The 15,000-nt window shown below is 40.0% G+C and overlaps 1 protein-coding gene across 3 annotated transcripts in view; it reads left to right on the top strand.

Annotated features, from left to right (window-relative positions):
• The window catches only part of LOC123519325 (chloride channel protein-like), a 106,641-nt gene that overhangs the window by 52,826 nt on the left and 38,815 nt on the right, over positions 1-15,000 (top strand). The window contains exon 1 of one of the 3 annotated variants that reach the window (XM_045280544.1): positions 7,005-7,215. The exons of the other annotated variants lie outside the window; for them this stretch is intronic. Within the exon in view, the coding sequence (XP_045136479.1) occupies positions 7,105-7,215 (111 nt within the window). The 5' untranslated portion in view covers positions 7,005-7,104. Of the gene's footprint in view, positions 1-7,004; positions 7,216-15,000 lie in introns of those variants that run through there. 3 annotated transcript variants of the gene reach the window in all.

Raw genomic sequence — 15,000 nt, 5'->3', positions numbered from 1 at the left:
CAGACAGACAAAACAGACATATATACATACATACAGACAGACATATAGACACACAGACACAGATAGACAGACACAGACAAACAAAACAGACACAGACAGATAGACAGACACAGACAGACAAAACAGACACAGACATACATACAGACAGACAGAGACACACACACACACACAGAGAGATACACAAACAGACACACAGATAGACACACAGACATACATATAGACACACAGACACACAGACAGACAGACATACGCGTGGAGAGAGTCATAATGTTTTAATTGTCTTTATTTAGATTTTTTCATTGATATTTTTCTTTGATTATTTAGTAGTGTGTGTGTGTGTGTGTGTGTGTGTGTGTGTGTGTGTGTGTGTGTGTGCTTCATTCATGTAATCTCTTATCTTTCCTCCTCCATCTTTCTTGTTTTCTTAATTATTTCTTATCTTTTCCTGTTGTCATATTTTTTTCTTGCTGTTTGTCGACTTTTGTTTTCATTATCAGTCGTTCATTGTTTTCCTCCTCCTCTTCCTCTTCTTCCTCCTCCTCCTCCTCTTCTCCTTGTAATCTTCCGCCTCATTACCAGCATCTCCTTATTCCTCCTCCTCATCTTCTCCTCCTCCTCTCCCTCTTTTCTTCCTTCTTCCTCACGGTTCTTGCGTTTCATCATCATTATCACATTTCCCTCGTGTTTGTTTCCTCCTCCTCCTCCTTCTCCTCCTCCTCCTCGACGTGAAGGAATGTTTGAAGGTTGAGGACGACCTTGAAAACTTGTGCGTCTTACTGAGTGGAAGGAAAGAGGAAGGAAGGAAGGAAGGATAGGTCGGTGTGTGGGAGAGAAAGAAGGAGGAAGGACGGATGGAATAAAGATATGTACTCGTATATGTAAATTAAGAGGAGAGGGAATAGGAGGAAGAGAAGATGAAGGAGGAGGAGAAGGAGGAAGAAGAGGAGGAGGAGGAGATGAAATAAACTAAGAAAAGATAAAAAGCAGAAGGAAGGCAGTAAAATAGTGGCGAGAGAGAGAGAGAGAGAGAGAGAGAGAGAGAGAGAGAGAGAGAGAGAGAGAGAGAGAGAGAGAGAATCGTTTCAGCTTGCAACACGACCAGTGAAAGCGTGGAGGAGGAGGAGGAAGAAGAAGAAGAAGAAGAAGAAGAAGAAGAAGAAGAAGAAGAAGAAGAAGAAGAAGAAGAAGAAGAAACACCAATTTGTAAAGGAAGAAAAAAAGAAAGTGAAGAAAAAAACTGAATTAAGAAAGCTGAGAGAGAGAGAGAGAGAGAGAGAGAGAGAGAGAGAGAGAGACCTTGTCATAGTTACCATTATCTGGAGGACATGATGGGGATTTTAACGGGGCGGGGCGGGATGGGATGGGCGGGGCGGGGTTGGGCGGGGCGGGGCGGTGCTGAGTGGAGGGGGCTGTGTCATTTACCAGTGAAATTTAGACTCCGGTAAAGCTCGTCTCTCTCTCTCTCTCTCTCTCTCTCTCTCTCTCTCTCTCTCTCTCTCTCTCTCTCGTCGAGTCATTAGTTCAATTCCTACTTTCTTCTCAATCTCATTCTCTTTTTCTCCTCCCGGCGCCTCCTCTTCCTCCTCCTCCTCCTCCTCCTCCTCCTCCTCCTCCTCCTCCTCCTCCTCCTCCCATCTCTTCGTCTTGTCTTTCCTCCTGTCATCCCATCTCTATTTCTTTCTCCCTCTAGCTAAATCTCTCTCCTCCTTGCTCCTCCTCCTCCTCCTCCTCCTCCTCCTCCTCCTCCTCCTCCTCCTCCTTCTCCTCCTCCTCCATTTCACTTTATTACCGAATCTGGATAACTTTTTACTCTCTCTCTCTCTCTCTCTCTCTCTCTCTCTCTCTTTCCAATGTAATTAGTGATCCCATGGTCATTCTGGTCAATATTGGGTTAGGTCTTCTTGGGAGGAGGAGGAGGAGGAGGAGGAGGAGGAGAGAGGAGAGGAGGAGGAGGAGGAGGAGGAGGATGGGGCCCGTGTGACTGGTTTCTATTTGGGACCAGTGAGGCTGCATTTCATTTCAATTTTTATCGTCTTTTGCACTTCGTTTACTTGACTTTATTTACACTTCAGAGCTTTATTTGAACACCGTCATGCCCTTCCACTCCTTCGTTCAGTTCATTTCTACCTCTACGATAAAGCACATGCATTTTAAACCCTACTTGTTGCAAATATTTGACATAATACATAGAAATTATCATATATTTTAGTCTACGGTTAAATGAATGCCGTGAATGGATGATAGAAAACGTGCGTCACCTCCCTTTTAAGTGGGTGACTGTGCTAATATCACCTGCATTGCCTGTTTGTTGTGGTGGTGGTGGTGGTGGCCGGGGTTCTATGGGGGAGGTGTCCAGCCGGCGCCGCACCTCAGTGGAATCCCAAGGGCGCGTGTTAGATGTTCCCTCGGGCTGTTTGATGATGATAGTGGTGGTGGTGGTGGTGGTGATGATGATGATAATGATAGTGGTGGTGGTGGTTGTGGTGGTGATGGTGATGGTGGTGGTTGTCTCACATTCTGGGTTGTTTGTGAATCTGTGTTTTAGTGTCGGGTGAAAAGATAATGGGTTTGTTGTTGTGGTGGTGGTGGTGGTGGTGGTGGTGGTGTTGGAAAAGGAGGAGGAGGAGGAGGAGGAAAACTTGCGTGAATAGCATTAGTAATAGTAAAAGTTGACATAAAAGCAATGGAATATAAAGTAATAGGTTTCTCTGTTCGGAAAAGGAGACTCATCAAAACCTATTAAAAAAAAAAAAAAAAAAAAAACAAGGTAAATAGACAAATAGGTAAATAAAAACACATCTTAACTACCGATCGAAAAAGAAAAGAAGGAAGACGAGAGAGAGAGAGAGAGAGAGAGAGAGAGAGAGAGAGAGAGAGAGAGAGAGAGAGAGAGAGGTTTGGGCGCTTTATTGTTCCCGTCACAAAGCGCAGAGGTGATCACGTGGCCAGGGAGTGACTGTCAGCCTTTACCATAAACTCCACCCCAGGACTCACACCTCGTAAAGCAAGCACGGTCTCTCTTCAACAGTTTCAGGGGCAGTGGAGTAATGTTCGATGCGTCATAAAGAGATTCCAACACTCTTTACTCCGTTTATAAGAAGAACAGAGCTTTAAATAACACAAGCTAGCATTTTAACTCCTTCAGTACTGGGACACATTTTTACCTTGAGATTGGTGTACGATTTGACCATTTTATTGACATTAGGAAGAGTCTATGGAGGTCAGAAGATTAATGGCCTCATTCTTCACTATTTTAATCCCCCATATAAGTTTCTGAAGCTTTATAAAATCACCAAGTAATAAGTTGAATAAATATGAAAACGTGTCATGGTACTGAAGAGGTTAACAAGTTCAGGGCCAGTGGAGTGATGTACGATGCGCCATAAAGGGATTCCAACACTCTTTATTTCGGTTATAAGAAGAACAGGCTTTGAATAACAGAAACTGGTATTTTAATAGTGTTCTGTTGGGTTAGTGAAGAGATGCACAATGAACCATTATTATATTAAGGTAAAATTCTAACTTGCTTTTATTATATATGTGGTGAATAGTGATTTGAAGACAGCTAGTGACTTTAATGTTTTATAATCTTTGTTTTTTGGTGTTTTTAAGATTCGTGAAGGGATTTACATTGCGCTACAAGGAGATCCAACCTTCTTTATTCCGTCTATGAGATTTTTGCATTCTCATATACAAACTCGGTGTTTCTAAGGCTGTGGAGTGATAATATAATCCAGATCCAATCTCTATTACGTTTATGGGATCAACACCGCTTTCAACACCACAAACTGAGAATTTTCCCATGCACTTTTTACAGTCTCACTTTATCGGCGTTTCTGGGTCAGTGAAGTAATATAATCCCACACCGTAAAGAGTTGAAGGAGATCCAGTTCTCTTTATTAGGTTTAGGAGATGAAGAACGCCGCATCCAACATCACAAGCTGAATTTATGCACTTTTACAACCTTCCTTTATGAGCGTTTCCGAGGCAGTGTATGAAGAAAACAAAGGAAGGAACAAGAAGACATTTAATCCATACTTGGCAATCTTATAAAGGCATACGTATTTATTATCATTTTTCATTCCTATTCACGTATTTTCTTAACCCTTTCAGTACTGGGGCACATTTTAACCATATGTTTGGGTGTTGTTAGACGATTTTATTTGCATTAGGTATAGTCTATGAAGGTGAGAAGATTAATGGCTAGAGCCTTCACTATTCAAGTCCCACACATGGGTTTCTGAAGCTGTATAAAATCACCAAATAGTTACCAGAATGAATATAGAAACGCGTTATGTTACTCAAGGGGTTAATAATGTTAGCTGGTTAGACCATATTATTGACATTAGGAAGGGTTTATGGAGGTCAGAAGGTTAGTGGTCCAGTCTTCGTTATTTAAATCCCCAACATGAGTTTCTGAAGCTGTATAAAATCACCAATTATTAACCAGAATAAATATAAAAATGCGTCACGGTACTGAAGGGGCTAAAGTTTCACCAATTTAACACCCAAAAAAAAAACACATTACAATCTCTCTAAAAAGTATACGTATATATTTCGATCTTTCATTTCTATTCATATATTTTCTTAAAGTTTCAATAATTTAACACCAAGAACCTGGTTAGTGAATCTTTCCCATTCATGTACCGATATTCGAGGACCAGTTTCTTCCTATCTGGTTCTTGAAATGCAACTTTTTTTCATTCTCAAACCCGTTATTTCGTGATTATTGACCCTGGGGAGTTTGTCTATGCTTCTCCTTCTTGTATTTCTATTCCTATTCAATTCAAGACCTCTATTAATTCATCAATCCTTTCCTACTTACTGATCTGAATTTGCTACCTTACTGAATGCTCTCTCTCTATCTGTCTCTGTTTTTCTGTCTATCTTTCTGTTTGTCTGTCTGTCTGTCTTAATACAATGCGATCTGATCCTATAAAACTGTTCTGCGTTTTTCCTTGTCGATCTACTTTGAAAAGCGTCTATTATTTGAAGTTACACGGGTTTTTAAGAGTGTTCATCCATTTCTAACGTCAGATTAACAAGATTTCTACGTTCTTAACCTAGGAAACACTCTTGAGAACATGGCTAATCGTATATGTGGACCTAAAAAAATAGTCATGTTGAGAGAGAGAGAGAGAGAGAGAGAGAGAGAGAGAGAGAGAGAGAGAGAGAGAGAGAGAGAGAGTTTCTGAATCTAATATCGCACCCACAACACTATTCCTCTTTTTTCCAGTGAGTAGCGGATCAGAGCGTATACATTACACGTCACAATAAACTCATTACACACTTCCCTCGCTTCCTTATTTGCCCAGTGTGTGTGTGTGTGTGTGTGTGTGTGTGTGTGTGTGTGTGTGTGTGTGTGTGTGTGGGGTTTGAAAAATGCTCTGTACAGTAAATAGTAAATAACAACAGTAACCTTGACTCTGACTTGGCCTTATATGGTTGGTAACAATTATAGAGTGGAAAAATAATGAAAGGTTTCGCTTGTCAGAGAGAGAGAGAGAGAGAGAGAGAGAGAGAGAGAGAGAGAGAGAGAGAGAGAGAGAGAGGTTAAGGAGCACAACAGGAGTGAAGGAGAGATTTATTTGTCAGAGAGAGAGAGAGAGAGAGAGAGAGAGAGAGAGAGAGAGAGAGAGACTTACCAAGGTTGTTAGGGTGTTATGGGAAAGGACGAGGGGAGGGAGGGGCGGGAAACAGGAGATAGGTTGCAATGTAGGGGAAGGGGAAAGAGGAAGGGGTGACCTAATAAGGATGGTTCCGGAGGCAAGTGGGAAACCCCGGAAGGATGCTGGAGGGGGGGATGGAGAGAGAGGGGAAGTGGGAGGGGAGGGGAAGGTGGGAAGGTTAAAGGGAAGATAGACGGAATGAAGGAATGAGGAATGTTTAATGAAGTGAATGTGTTTTATGTGTGTGTGTGAGTGCCAAATTGCTCTCTCTCTCTCTCTCTCTCTCTCTCTCTCTCTCTCTCTCTCTCTCTCTCAAGACATCCGGTTCTCATCAAATATCCATCTTCAGTATTATCTAACATGTATCTTGAAGCCTTAACACACACACAGACACACACACACACACACACACACACACACACACACACACACACACACACACACACACACACACACACACACACACACACACACACACACACACACACACACACACACACACACACACACATGGTTGGCTATTGTGACGAGTGCCTTTTAATTAACATGCGACTGGCAACTGTGTCCATTTCAAACGCTGTAATGTGACAGACAGTGCCGCTGGTCGTGACAGTGGCCAAGGGGATGCTGTGGGAGTCACCTGGGAGAGTTCAGAAGAGTTTGGAAGAGAATGTGTTTGGTTTTTGACGATCCGGATTGGCGGGTGTTCGGTTAAAGTGGAGTTCGCTATATACGTGTGATCCTATTTTGAAGCATTATTCGAGTTTAACGTCTTGCTTAATATTTGATGACTATACAGCTTCAGAAACTTATGTGGGGGATTGAAATAGTGAAGACTGTGGCTATTAATCTTCTGACCTCCATAGACCCTTACTAATGTCAATAAAATGGTCTAATCGTACGCAAATCTTAAGATGAAAATGTGTCCCAGTACTGAAAGGGTTTTTATTCGGTTTAGTGGGAACACAGAATATCAAAGGGATGATAAAAGGAAAATAGTGATAAAGATTAGATAAATAAAGGCGGAGGAAACGATAAGAAGATAAACTGAAAACTACAAAAAAAGATAAGAAAATAATGAGGCAATGAACAGAGACAATGATGACAAATGGTAATAAAGAATAACAATAAGGAAGAGAAGGAGAGAAAAAGGAAAAGGATTAATAACGAAGAGAGAGGGAAAGGAATAAGGAAAAACAATTAATATGGAACAGAGACCAAGGAATAAGGAAGAAGAATAAGAAAATAATGAAAATAGTAATAACGAAGAGAAAGAGAAAGAAATAAGAAAAATCAGAAGCAAAACTACAAAAAGTACAATAAAAATCAAATCGAGAGAAGAAAAAATACATGAAAATTAGAGAAATGAACTAACACTACTGAAAAAAGGGAAAAGGAAATAAATAAGAAGGAAAAAAGGAAACAAGCAGGCAACATGACAAGCCATTACCGCCTCAGTGTGGGATCAGAGTGCTGGGTGGCGGATTCTGATCTTCCTTCTCCTCTACCTGCCAATGTTGATCCTTTTGAGTTTGAGATCCAACAGGTGAGAGAAGTAGTCCCTCCACCTCACCTTCTTCATCTTTATTTTCCTTTCATCATTTTCATTGTAAGTTTAATCTGTCTTTATCTTTTTACTATATAATATTTTTTTCTTGTTTTCATTATTTCATCTTTCATTTGTTTTTCTTTCACCTATATTTTTTTTTTCTATTTGTTTAAACCTTTCTCCTTCTTCACTTTTCCTTTCATTCTTTTTCATTGTTAGTGTAACCTATTTTTATTTTCTTTACTCTTAGCATTTTCCTATCTCTCTCTTTCATCTGTTTTTCTTTCATCTGTATTTTTTTATTTGTCTTAATCCTTCATCTTCTTTACCATTCCTTTCTTCTTTTCCATTGTGACTCTAATCTCTTTTTGTATTCTCTACTCTACATTCTTTTATCTATTTTCTTTATTTCATCTTCCATTTTTTCTTCTTTCACTTCTATTTTTGTTTGTGTCAATCTTTCACCCTTCTTTACCTTTCCTTTCGTCTTTTTTTCATTGTTACTCTAATCAGTCTTTATTCTCTTTACTCTTTATTTATTTTCTTTACTTCTTTCTTTTCTAATATTTCACTCTTTAGCGTTCCTTCTGTTCTCTTTTCATTCTTTCATCTTTATCTCTTATTTATTGCATCATTATCATATTCGTATCTTTTTTCTTCTTCTTTACTGTCAACTAACTTTTATTTCCCTTCCATGTTATCTCTCTCACCCTTTCTTACATTTAAATCTTCTTAGTACATTTTCATCTATTTCCTGCCTTAATCCGCCTCATCCTTCCCTCGCCACACCTTTACAACAAACACTTTTCCTTATCTCCTCCTGTCCTATCGTAATGATTCAAGTTTACTGCCGCTTATTACCAGTCTAGAAAATGCACGTAACTTTAACACAACGACAAAATCCACCTGAAATTTCCAGTATATTCTGCATTAACTCACCTGTCCATTAGCTTAAGTCACCTGGCTGTCTTTATTATCTTATTTATTAGTTTTTTGTTAATGATTAGTCTAGAATCACATGTAACTTTAACAAAATGACAAAATATACCTGAAGTTCTCAATATATTCTGCATTAAACTTACCTGTTACGTTGCTCATTAGCTCATTAATTACCTGAACTCACCTTGCTGTCACTATTATCGACACTCTAGTGCTCTTAGTCTAAATTTCCCTTTACACTAACACAATGACGAAATATACCTTAGATTCCCAATATATCCTGCATTAAACCCACGTCTTACCTCGCTCACTACCTGGCGTCACCTTGCGCGTCACTGCATACCTACGAAAGTTCACCTGTGCTTCAAATTCGCGTATCCTGCCAAGCTACTTTTTTCACCACTACACCTGATTACACCGAAGGTAAAGCCACTTATCCGCTAGCTTACCTGTCTTCGATCACCTGGCTAATGCGGGGCTACGTCATATTTACCTGTTCATCATTTAAGTCCATTTGGTGAAACTTCGGAAGTGTGGAATTGGAGGAAATGATAAAGGGTGGAATAGATCGATAACAAAAGGAGGAGTTATGAAAAAAAATTAAGGGGGGTGGCGAAAAAAGTAGTTTGAACAGGTATACGTAGGTGGAAGAGGAAGAGGAGGAGAAGGAGGAGGTGGTGGAGGTGGTAGAAGAGGAAGAGGAGGAGGAGGAAGAAGGAAAAAAGCGTATGCGAAGAGGAAGATGGTAGTAAGGACGGAGAGGGAAGTAGATAAATAGCAGTAGAATCAGGAAGAGGAAGAGAGAGAGAGAGAGAGAGAGAGAGAGAGAGAGAGAGAGAGAGAGAGAGAGAGAGAGAACTTACTCCGGAAATAGACGAAATTCACGTTATCATTTGACGTAAAAGACATCAATTTTTATTGGTCATTTTTTATCTACTCCTCCTCCTCCTCCTCCTCCTCCTCCTCCTCCTCCTCCTCCTCCTCCTCCTCCTCCTCCTCCTCCTCCTCCTCCTCCTCCTCCTCCTCCTCCTCCTCCTCATCATCATCATCATCATCATCATCATACTTCATTACCGCTATATAATCAAAGTCTCTCTCTCTCTCTCTCTCTCTCTCTCTCTCTCTCTCTCTCTCTCTCTCTCTCTCTCTCTCTCTCTCTCTCTTCCTCCTGAGTCTCATCTTAGTGTGTTATTAATGCGAGACAAGAAGGTTCAGGTGTCCAGGTGTGTTTTGTGCTCACCTGTGTTCATTTAATTTGTTCACCTTTGATATTTTTATTCCTTGTTCATTAACTTTCAATTTTTTTTTTTTTATAAGTTTTCGTGTTAAAGTTTCCTTATTCTTTTGTTTTTTTTCTTTTTTTCTTTTATTTTGTCTGTTAAGTTTGTTTTCTTGTTTCCTTCCGTAATTTGAAATGTTTCGTGTGTGTGTGTGTGTGTGTGTGTGTGTGTGTGTGTGTGTGTGTGTGTGTGTGTGTGTGTGTGTGTGTGTTTTATCTTACTTTTGGTGTTGATGTTTCCCTGTTTTATTTATGTTTTTGTTATTTTTTTCCCTATTTTCTTTCTCGAGTTTGCTAATGTTAGTGTAAGAAATCATGACATTTTCTTTTCTATCTTTTTCGTCATCATTATTTTCCTCTTTTCTTTCTGTCATTTGTTGGATTTCATGACATTTTCTTTTCTCTTATTGTAGATGAAAAAAAATTACGCCATTGTTGAAAAAGGACAAGCATTTCAGTTGTGAGGGTTTTTTTTTGTAACTATATCCGTGTGTGTGTGTGTGTGTGTGTGTGTGTGTGTGTGTGTGTGTGTGTGTGTGTGTTAAAATGTATACAATGGTGCTATGTCTTTTGTTGTGCTTGAAATATGCAAGCGACGCCTGTATAAACTGCGTGTGTGTGTGTGTGTGTGTGTGTGTGTGTGTGTGTGTGTGTGTGTGTGTGTGTGTGTGTGTGTATGCGCTGTCACCACCGCTGTTAATCTATGGCAGAATCAGCTTCTTGTTCTCAGCTTTTTTGTGTTTGGCTTATCAACACGTCGAGAGAGAGAGAGAGAGAGAGAGAGAGAGAGAGAGAGAGAGTGATAATATACATAATAGCCCTCTCATGGACATTCTCTCTCTCTCTCTCTCTCTCTCTCTCTCTCTCTCTCTCTCTCTCTCTCTCTCTCTCTCTCTCTCTCTCTCCATCCCTCACCCTCTCAACAACCCGGAAATTACTCACACTAGAAAAAATAGCTATGGAATTTTGCTACACTGTGCTTGTTACCATCTCTCTCCCTCTCTTCCCCCCACTCACCCGTCTCTCTTTCCCCCCACTCACCCCCCTCTCATCCCTCGTAAGCTATCCCCTTCCGGCAAGATAGCGTGTGTGTAGCAAGCCGCTGATAAGAATGAGGTGGTAGCGTGACGTCAGATTGAATGGTGTGCTTTGAGTGTGAGATTAGACTATGAGGAGGAAGGAAAATTGAAGTCAGCGAGGAGAGTTGGAGAAAGAGACAAAAGAGACAGGCAGACAGACAGACAGACACAGAAGGAAGAGGAGAGAAAGAGAGAAATAGAGTAAAATGTCAGGAAACTATATATTACTAGGTTTTATAGTATAGTGAAGGATAAATAGCTGAGGAGAAGGAAGAGTAAAGGATGTAGAAATAGGAGGAAGAGGGAAGAAGGAAGGGAACTAAGAGGAAGAGAGTTGTAAAGGATATCAGAAGGAGAGTTAAATATAATCACGGTTTTGTAGAGGAATAAAAAGGAGGTAAAGAAAGAGGAGGAGGAGAATGAGAAGAATTACAAATGATATCAGGAAAAAGAGAGAAAAATAACGTAATAACAAGGAGTAGAGTGGAAGAAAATGGAAAATAGACGAGAAGGAAGACGTGGAGGAAGAAGAAGAGGAGGAGGAGGAGGAGGAGGAGGAGGAGGAGGAGGAGGAGGAGGAGGAGCATACCTTGAACATAGATGCTTACAAACAATCCTAACCGCAGACATAACGAGATATCATAACCTCCCCCACACACACACCATCCCACAACCCACAAACTCTCTCCCCCCCCACACCCTCTCCCTCTCCCTTTACTTTTCCTTCTCCTTCGTATCCTCCTGTCCCTCTCTACCACTCTTCCTCCTTTCTCCCTTCCTCGTTCCTCGTTTCTCTTCCTCTTCCTCCCTCGCAGCGCCTCATCCAAACAAATCGCAGGTGAGATGCATTGAACCTTTGCTCGTAAATCTTGATCTTGTTTAGTAAGTGAAGATGAAGAATTAATTAGACCCTTTCAGTACCACGATGCATTTTCTTATTCCTTCTCCTTACCATTTGGCGATTTTACACAGCTTCAGAAACTTATTATAGTGGAGTCTCTGGGCCATTAATCTTCTGACCTCCATAGACGCTTCCTAATGTAAACAGAATCGTCTAATCACACTCAAAACTCAAGGTAAAAATGCGTCTCAGTACTGAAGGGGTTAATGGCAAACACGACGGGAATAGAGATAAATCATGTTGTGTTCTTTTAACCTTCATAAGTGTTAGTTGATTGTTGTTGTGTTGACTCTGGCATCTGTGTGTGTGTGTGTGTGTGTGTGTGTGTGTGTGTGTGTGTGTGTGTGTAAGAGAGACAGAGAGAGAGAGAGAGAGGGGGAGGTGATGATCATATTACTTCTACAATTTCACTATTTAAAAACTTCGAAATGCTACACTAAAATTAATAGAAAATAAGTGAAAATTAATGAAAAAAGATGCATCAATATGAAAAAAAAGAGAAGAGAAAACGAAACTTCCACTTTTATGAAATTCAAGACAAAAAAAAAAAAAAAAAAAAGTGGGTATATGTGTAGTATGGAGGAGGAGGAGGAGGAGGAGGAGGAGGAGGAGGAGGAGGAGGAAAACAAGAAGGAGGTGGCGGAGGAGGAATAATGCAAGAAAAGAAAAAAAATGAGAATCAGAGGGAGAAAGAGGCCAGAGGGGGAGGGAGAAGGGGGCGATAGAGGAGTGGGGGCAATAAAAAAAATAACAGAAAACGAAAAAAAAATAAAGAAAATGGGGTACGAGGTGGGGGAGGACCGGGAGAGGAGGAGGGTGGACTGAAAAAAGACACAAAACAGAACATGCTCCTTGATTGGCCAACTTCCTGAGGTTCCTGGGGCCTTACCTGGGTGTTACCTGAGAAGCCCTTGTGCCCTTTCATGCAGGCTGGGAGAAGGTCAGGTAAGGGCATGCTGTGACCTCCGCGGCCTTCCAGACACTTGCGTGGGAGGAGGAGGAGGAGGGAAGAGATATGGCTTTGAATAGGAATAATGACGTTTGTTTTTTCATTTGATACTGGAGGAGAAGGAGAAGGAGAATGGAGGAGAAAGGAAGGAAGGAAGGAAGGAAGGAAGGAAAAGAGGAAAGGAAGGAAGGAAAGGAAAGAAACAAGACAAATTACTGAAAGACTGAGAATGACCTTATGATTAATTTGAAGCATGAATCATGAAAAAAGAAAAGAAAAATGCATTGACACGGGACATTAACTAGAGAGAGAGAGAGAGAGAGAGAGAGAGAGAGAGAGAGAGAGAGAGAGAGAGAGAGAGAGAGAGAGACTGTTTGCATCCTCATCTAAGAATAAATCAAGGGAGTATAGCACACCTGAGCACACCTTGATTGGGCAGGTAAAGGTAACTTGTGATATTAAAGGTTAGGAAACAAAAGGTGAGAGAGAGAGAGAGAGAGAGAGAGAGAGAGAGAGAGAGAGAGAGAGAAGCAAACATCTGTGAGTGGAGGAAGTAGTTAGGAAGATCGGTGTGTATAATTCTCGACGTTTATAAAGGAAAAAACGTGATGTAATTAGGAGGTTAGACAGTTAACAGGTAGAAAAAAAGGCAGGAAATGATTGTAATATATGAAAGGTAAATGGTTTTGATTCCTGTTGTTGTTGTTGTTGTTGTTGTTGTTGTTGTTGTTGTTGTTGTTGTATCTTATCTGTATGCCTAAAGGAGTTGATTTGGTCCTCTCCTGTTTCCTTATCTTTTGTTTATCTTGTTGTTTTGTTTAGGTTGTGTTTTTTTTTTATCTATTATATCTTGGTTGTGTCTTGTTAATTGTTGTTGTTGTTGTTGTTGTTGTTGTTGTTGTTGTTGTTGTTGTTGTTGTTTTTCTACTACTACTACTACTACTACTACTACTACTACTACTACTACTACTACTACTACTACTACTACTAGATGGTAAAGACTATATCAATAAATCCACATTAATACGTATAGTTCATTAGTGTGTGTGTGTGTGTGTGTGTGTGTGTGTGTGTGTGTGTGTGTGTGTGTGTGTGTGTGTGTGTGTTGATAGAAACGTGATATTGCCAGGAAGCTACTATGTGTACGCCATTACAGAGACCTTGACGCTCTCTCTCTCTCTCTCTCTCTCTCTCTCTCTCTCTCTCTCTCTCTCTCTCTCTCTCTCTCTCTCTCTCTCTCTCTGTTATTGTTTACGTCTGGGTCTTGAGATGTCAGGAGGTCACGGAGGTAAGGTCACGTTGGGTCAGGTAAGGTCAAGTGTGATGCAAAACAAGGGAAGAATTAAATGGCCTTCTTAATAGTTTTCAATTCTACATCTTGATTTCAGAAACTATTGGACTTTTCTTTATTTCATTTTGTTTCATTCTTTTTATTTTTTTCATATTGGCATGTTGTTTTTTACTTTATTGGGTAATTTCTTTTTTTCTTGTTTTTAGAAAATTTATATAGTTAGGCCTATGTTTTTTTTTTACCTTGGCCTGTGTTTTTTTTTTTTTCATTTCATTAGGTATTTTTCTTCCCTCTTTTAAATTTTACATCTTGTTTTAAGAAAGTTTATATAATTAGATTTAAGTTTCTTTCACATTTGTTATTAATTCCTCTCATATTTACCTTAATTTTGTTTTTGCTGTAGGAAATGTTATGGCTTTTCTGTGTTTGGGTGTGATGTGTGCGATGTTTTGTTGTTTGGGAGTTTTCCGTGCCACAATAACAGACGACAATAAGAACAACGTGAGGCTTTCTTTACAATTCAAATAAGTAAAGCAGTTCTCGATTTATTTACCGTTTCATTACTTAAAGTAGGAAAATTGTTACCCACGTGATGCATGTGAAGAAGGAGAAGGAAAAGAAGATCAACAACAACAATAACAACAACAACGATAACAACAACAACAACAACAACAAAAACAACAACACTGAAATACCTCTTCCGTTTCTACATTATTTTCTTTCTAATCGTTTCTTCATCACCTCCTTCTCTTTCTTCATCCTTCTCACCTCTCTTTTCCATAATTTCCCTAATATTCTTTCTTTGCCTCTTACATTCTAACTTTTTCTGATTTCCTAATATTCTTTCTTTTCCTTTTGCATTTTCCCTTTTTCTGTTTTTCGTATATATATTTTTCATTATTTTCTAATTTCTCTGATATTTTCCTTTGTCCTCCATTATTTCCTTCTCTCTCGTCTCCATTTTCTTTATTTTAACATTTCCATTAATTTCTCCACTTTCTTTGATTTTTCCTCCACGTCCATCACTCTTCGCCTCCTCCTTTCTTTCACCCTTGCCTTCTTTCACCTCCTTCTTTCTTCCCTTCCATCATTCTCTTTTACGAGGCGAGAATCAGCGTCAAACATGTAATCAGATAATCTCCTTTGCATTACCGGTACCACGCTCTCTCTCTCTCTGTGTGTGTGTGTGTGTGTGTGACGTCACGGCGTGCTCAGGGTCATTGCGCTTTGATATATAGTGCCTAGTGTGCCTGTGGGTGCCAGTGTTACGGTGTCAGTCAGTGAGTTAGGAAGTGGTGCTTTTGTAATTCCTGTGGTGGTGGTGGTGGTGGTGGTGGTGGTGGT

This window comes from Portunus trituberculatus, chromosome 45 (assembly GCF_017591435.1).
Source record: "Portunus trituberculatus isolate SZX2019 chromosome 45, ASM1759143v1, whole genome shotgun sequence".
NCBI lineage: Eukaryota > Metazoa > Arthropoda > Malacostraca > Decapoda > Portunidae > Portunus > Portunus trituberculatus.
This window is presented reverse-complemented; position numbering and strand designations above follow the sequence as displayed.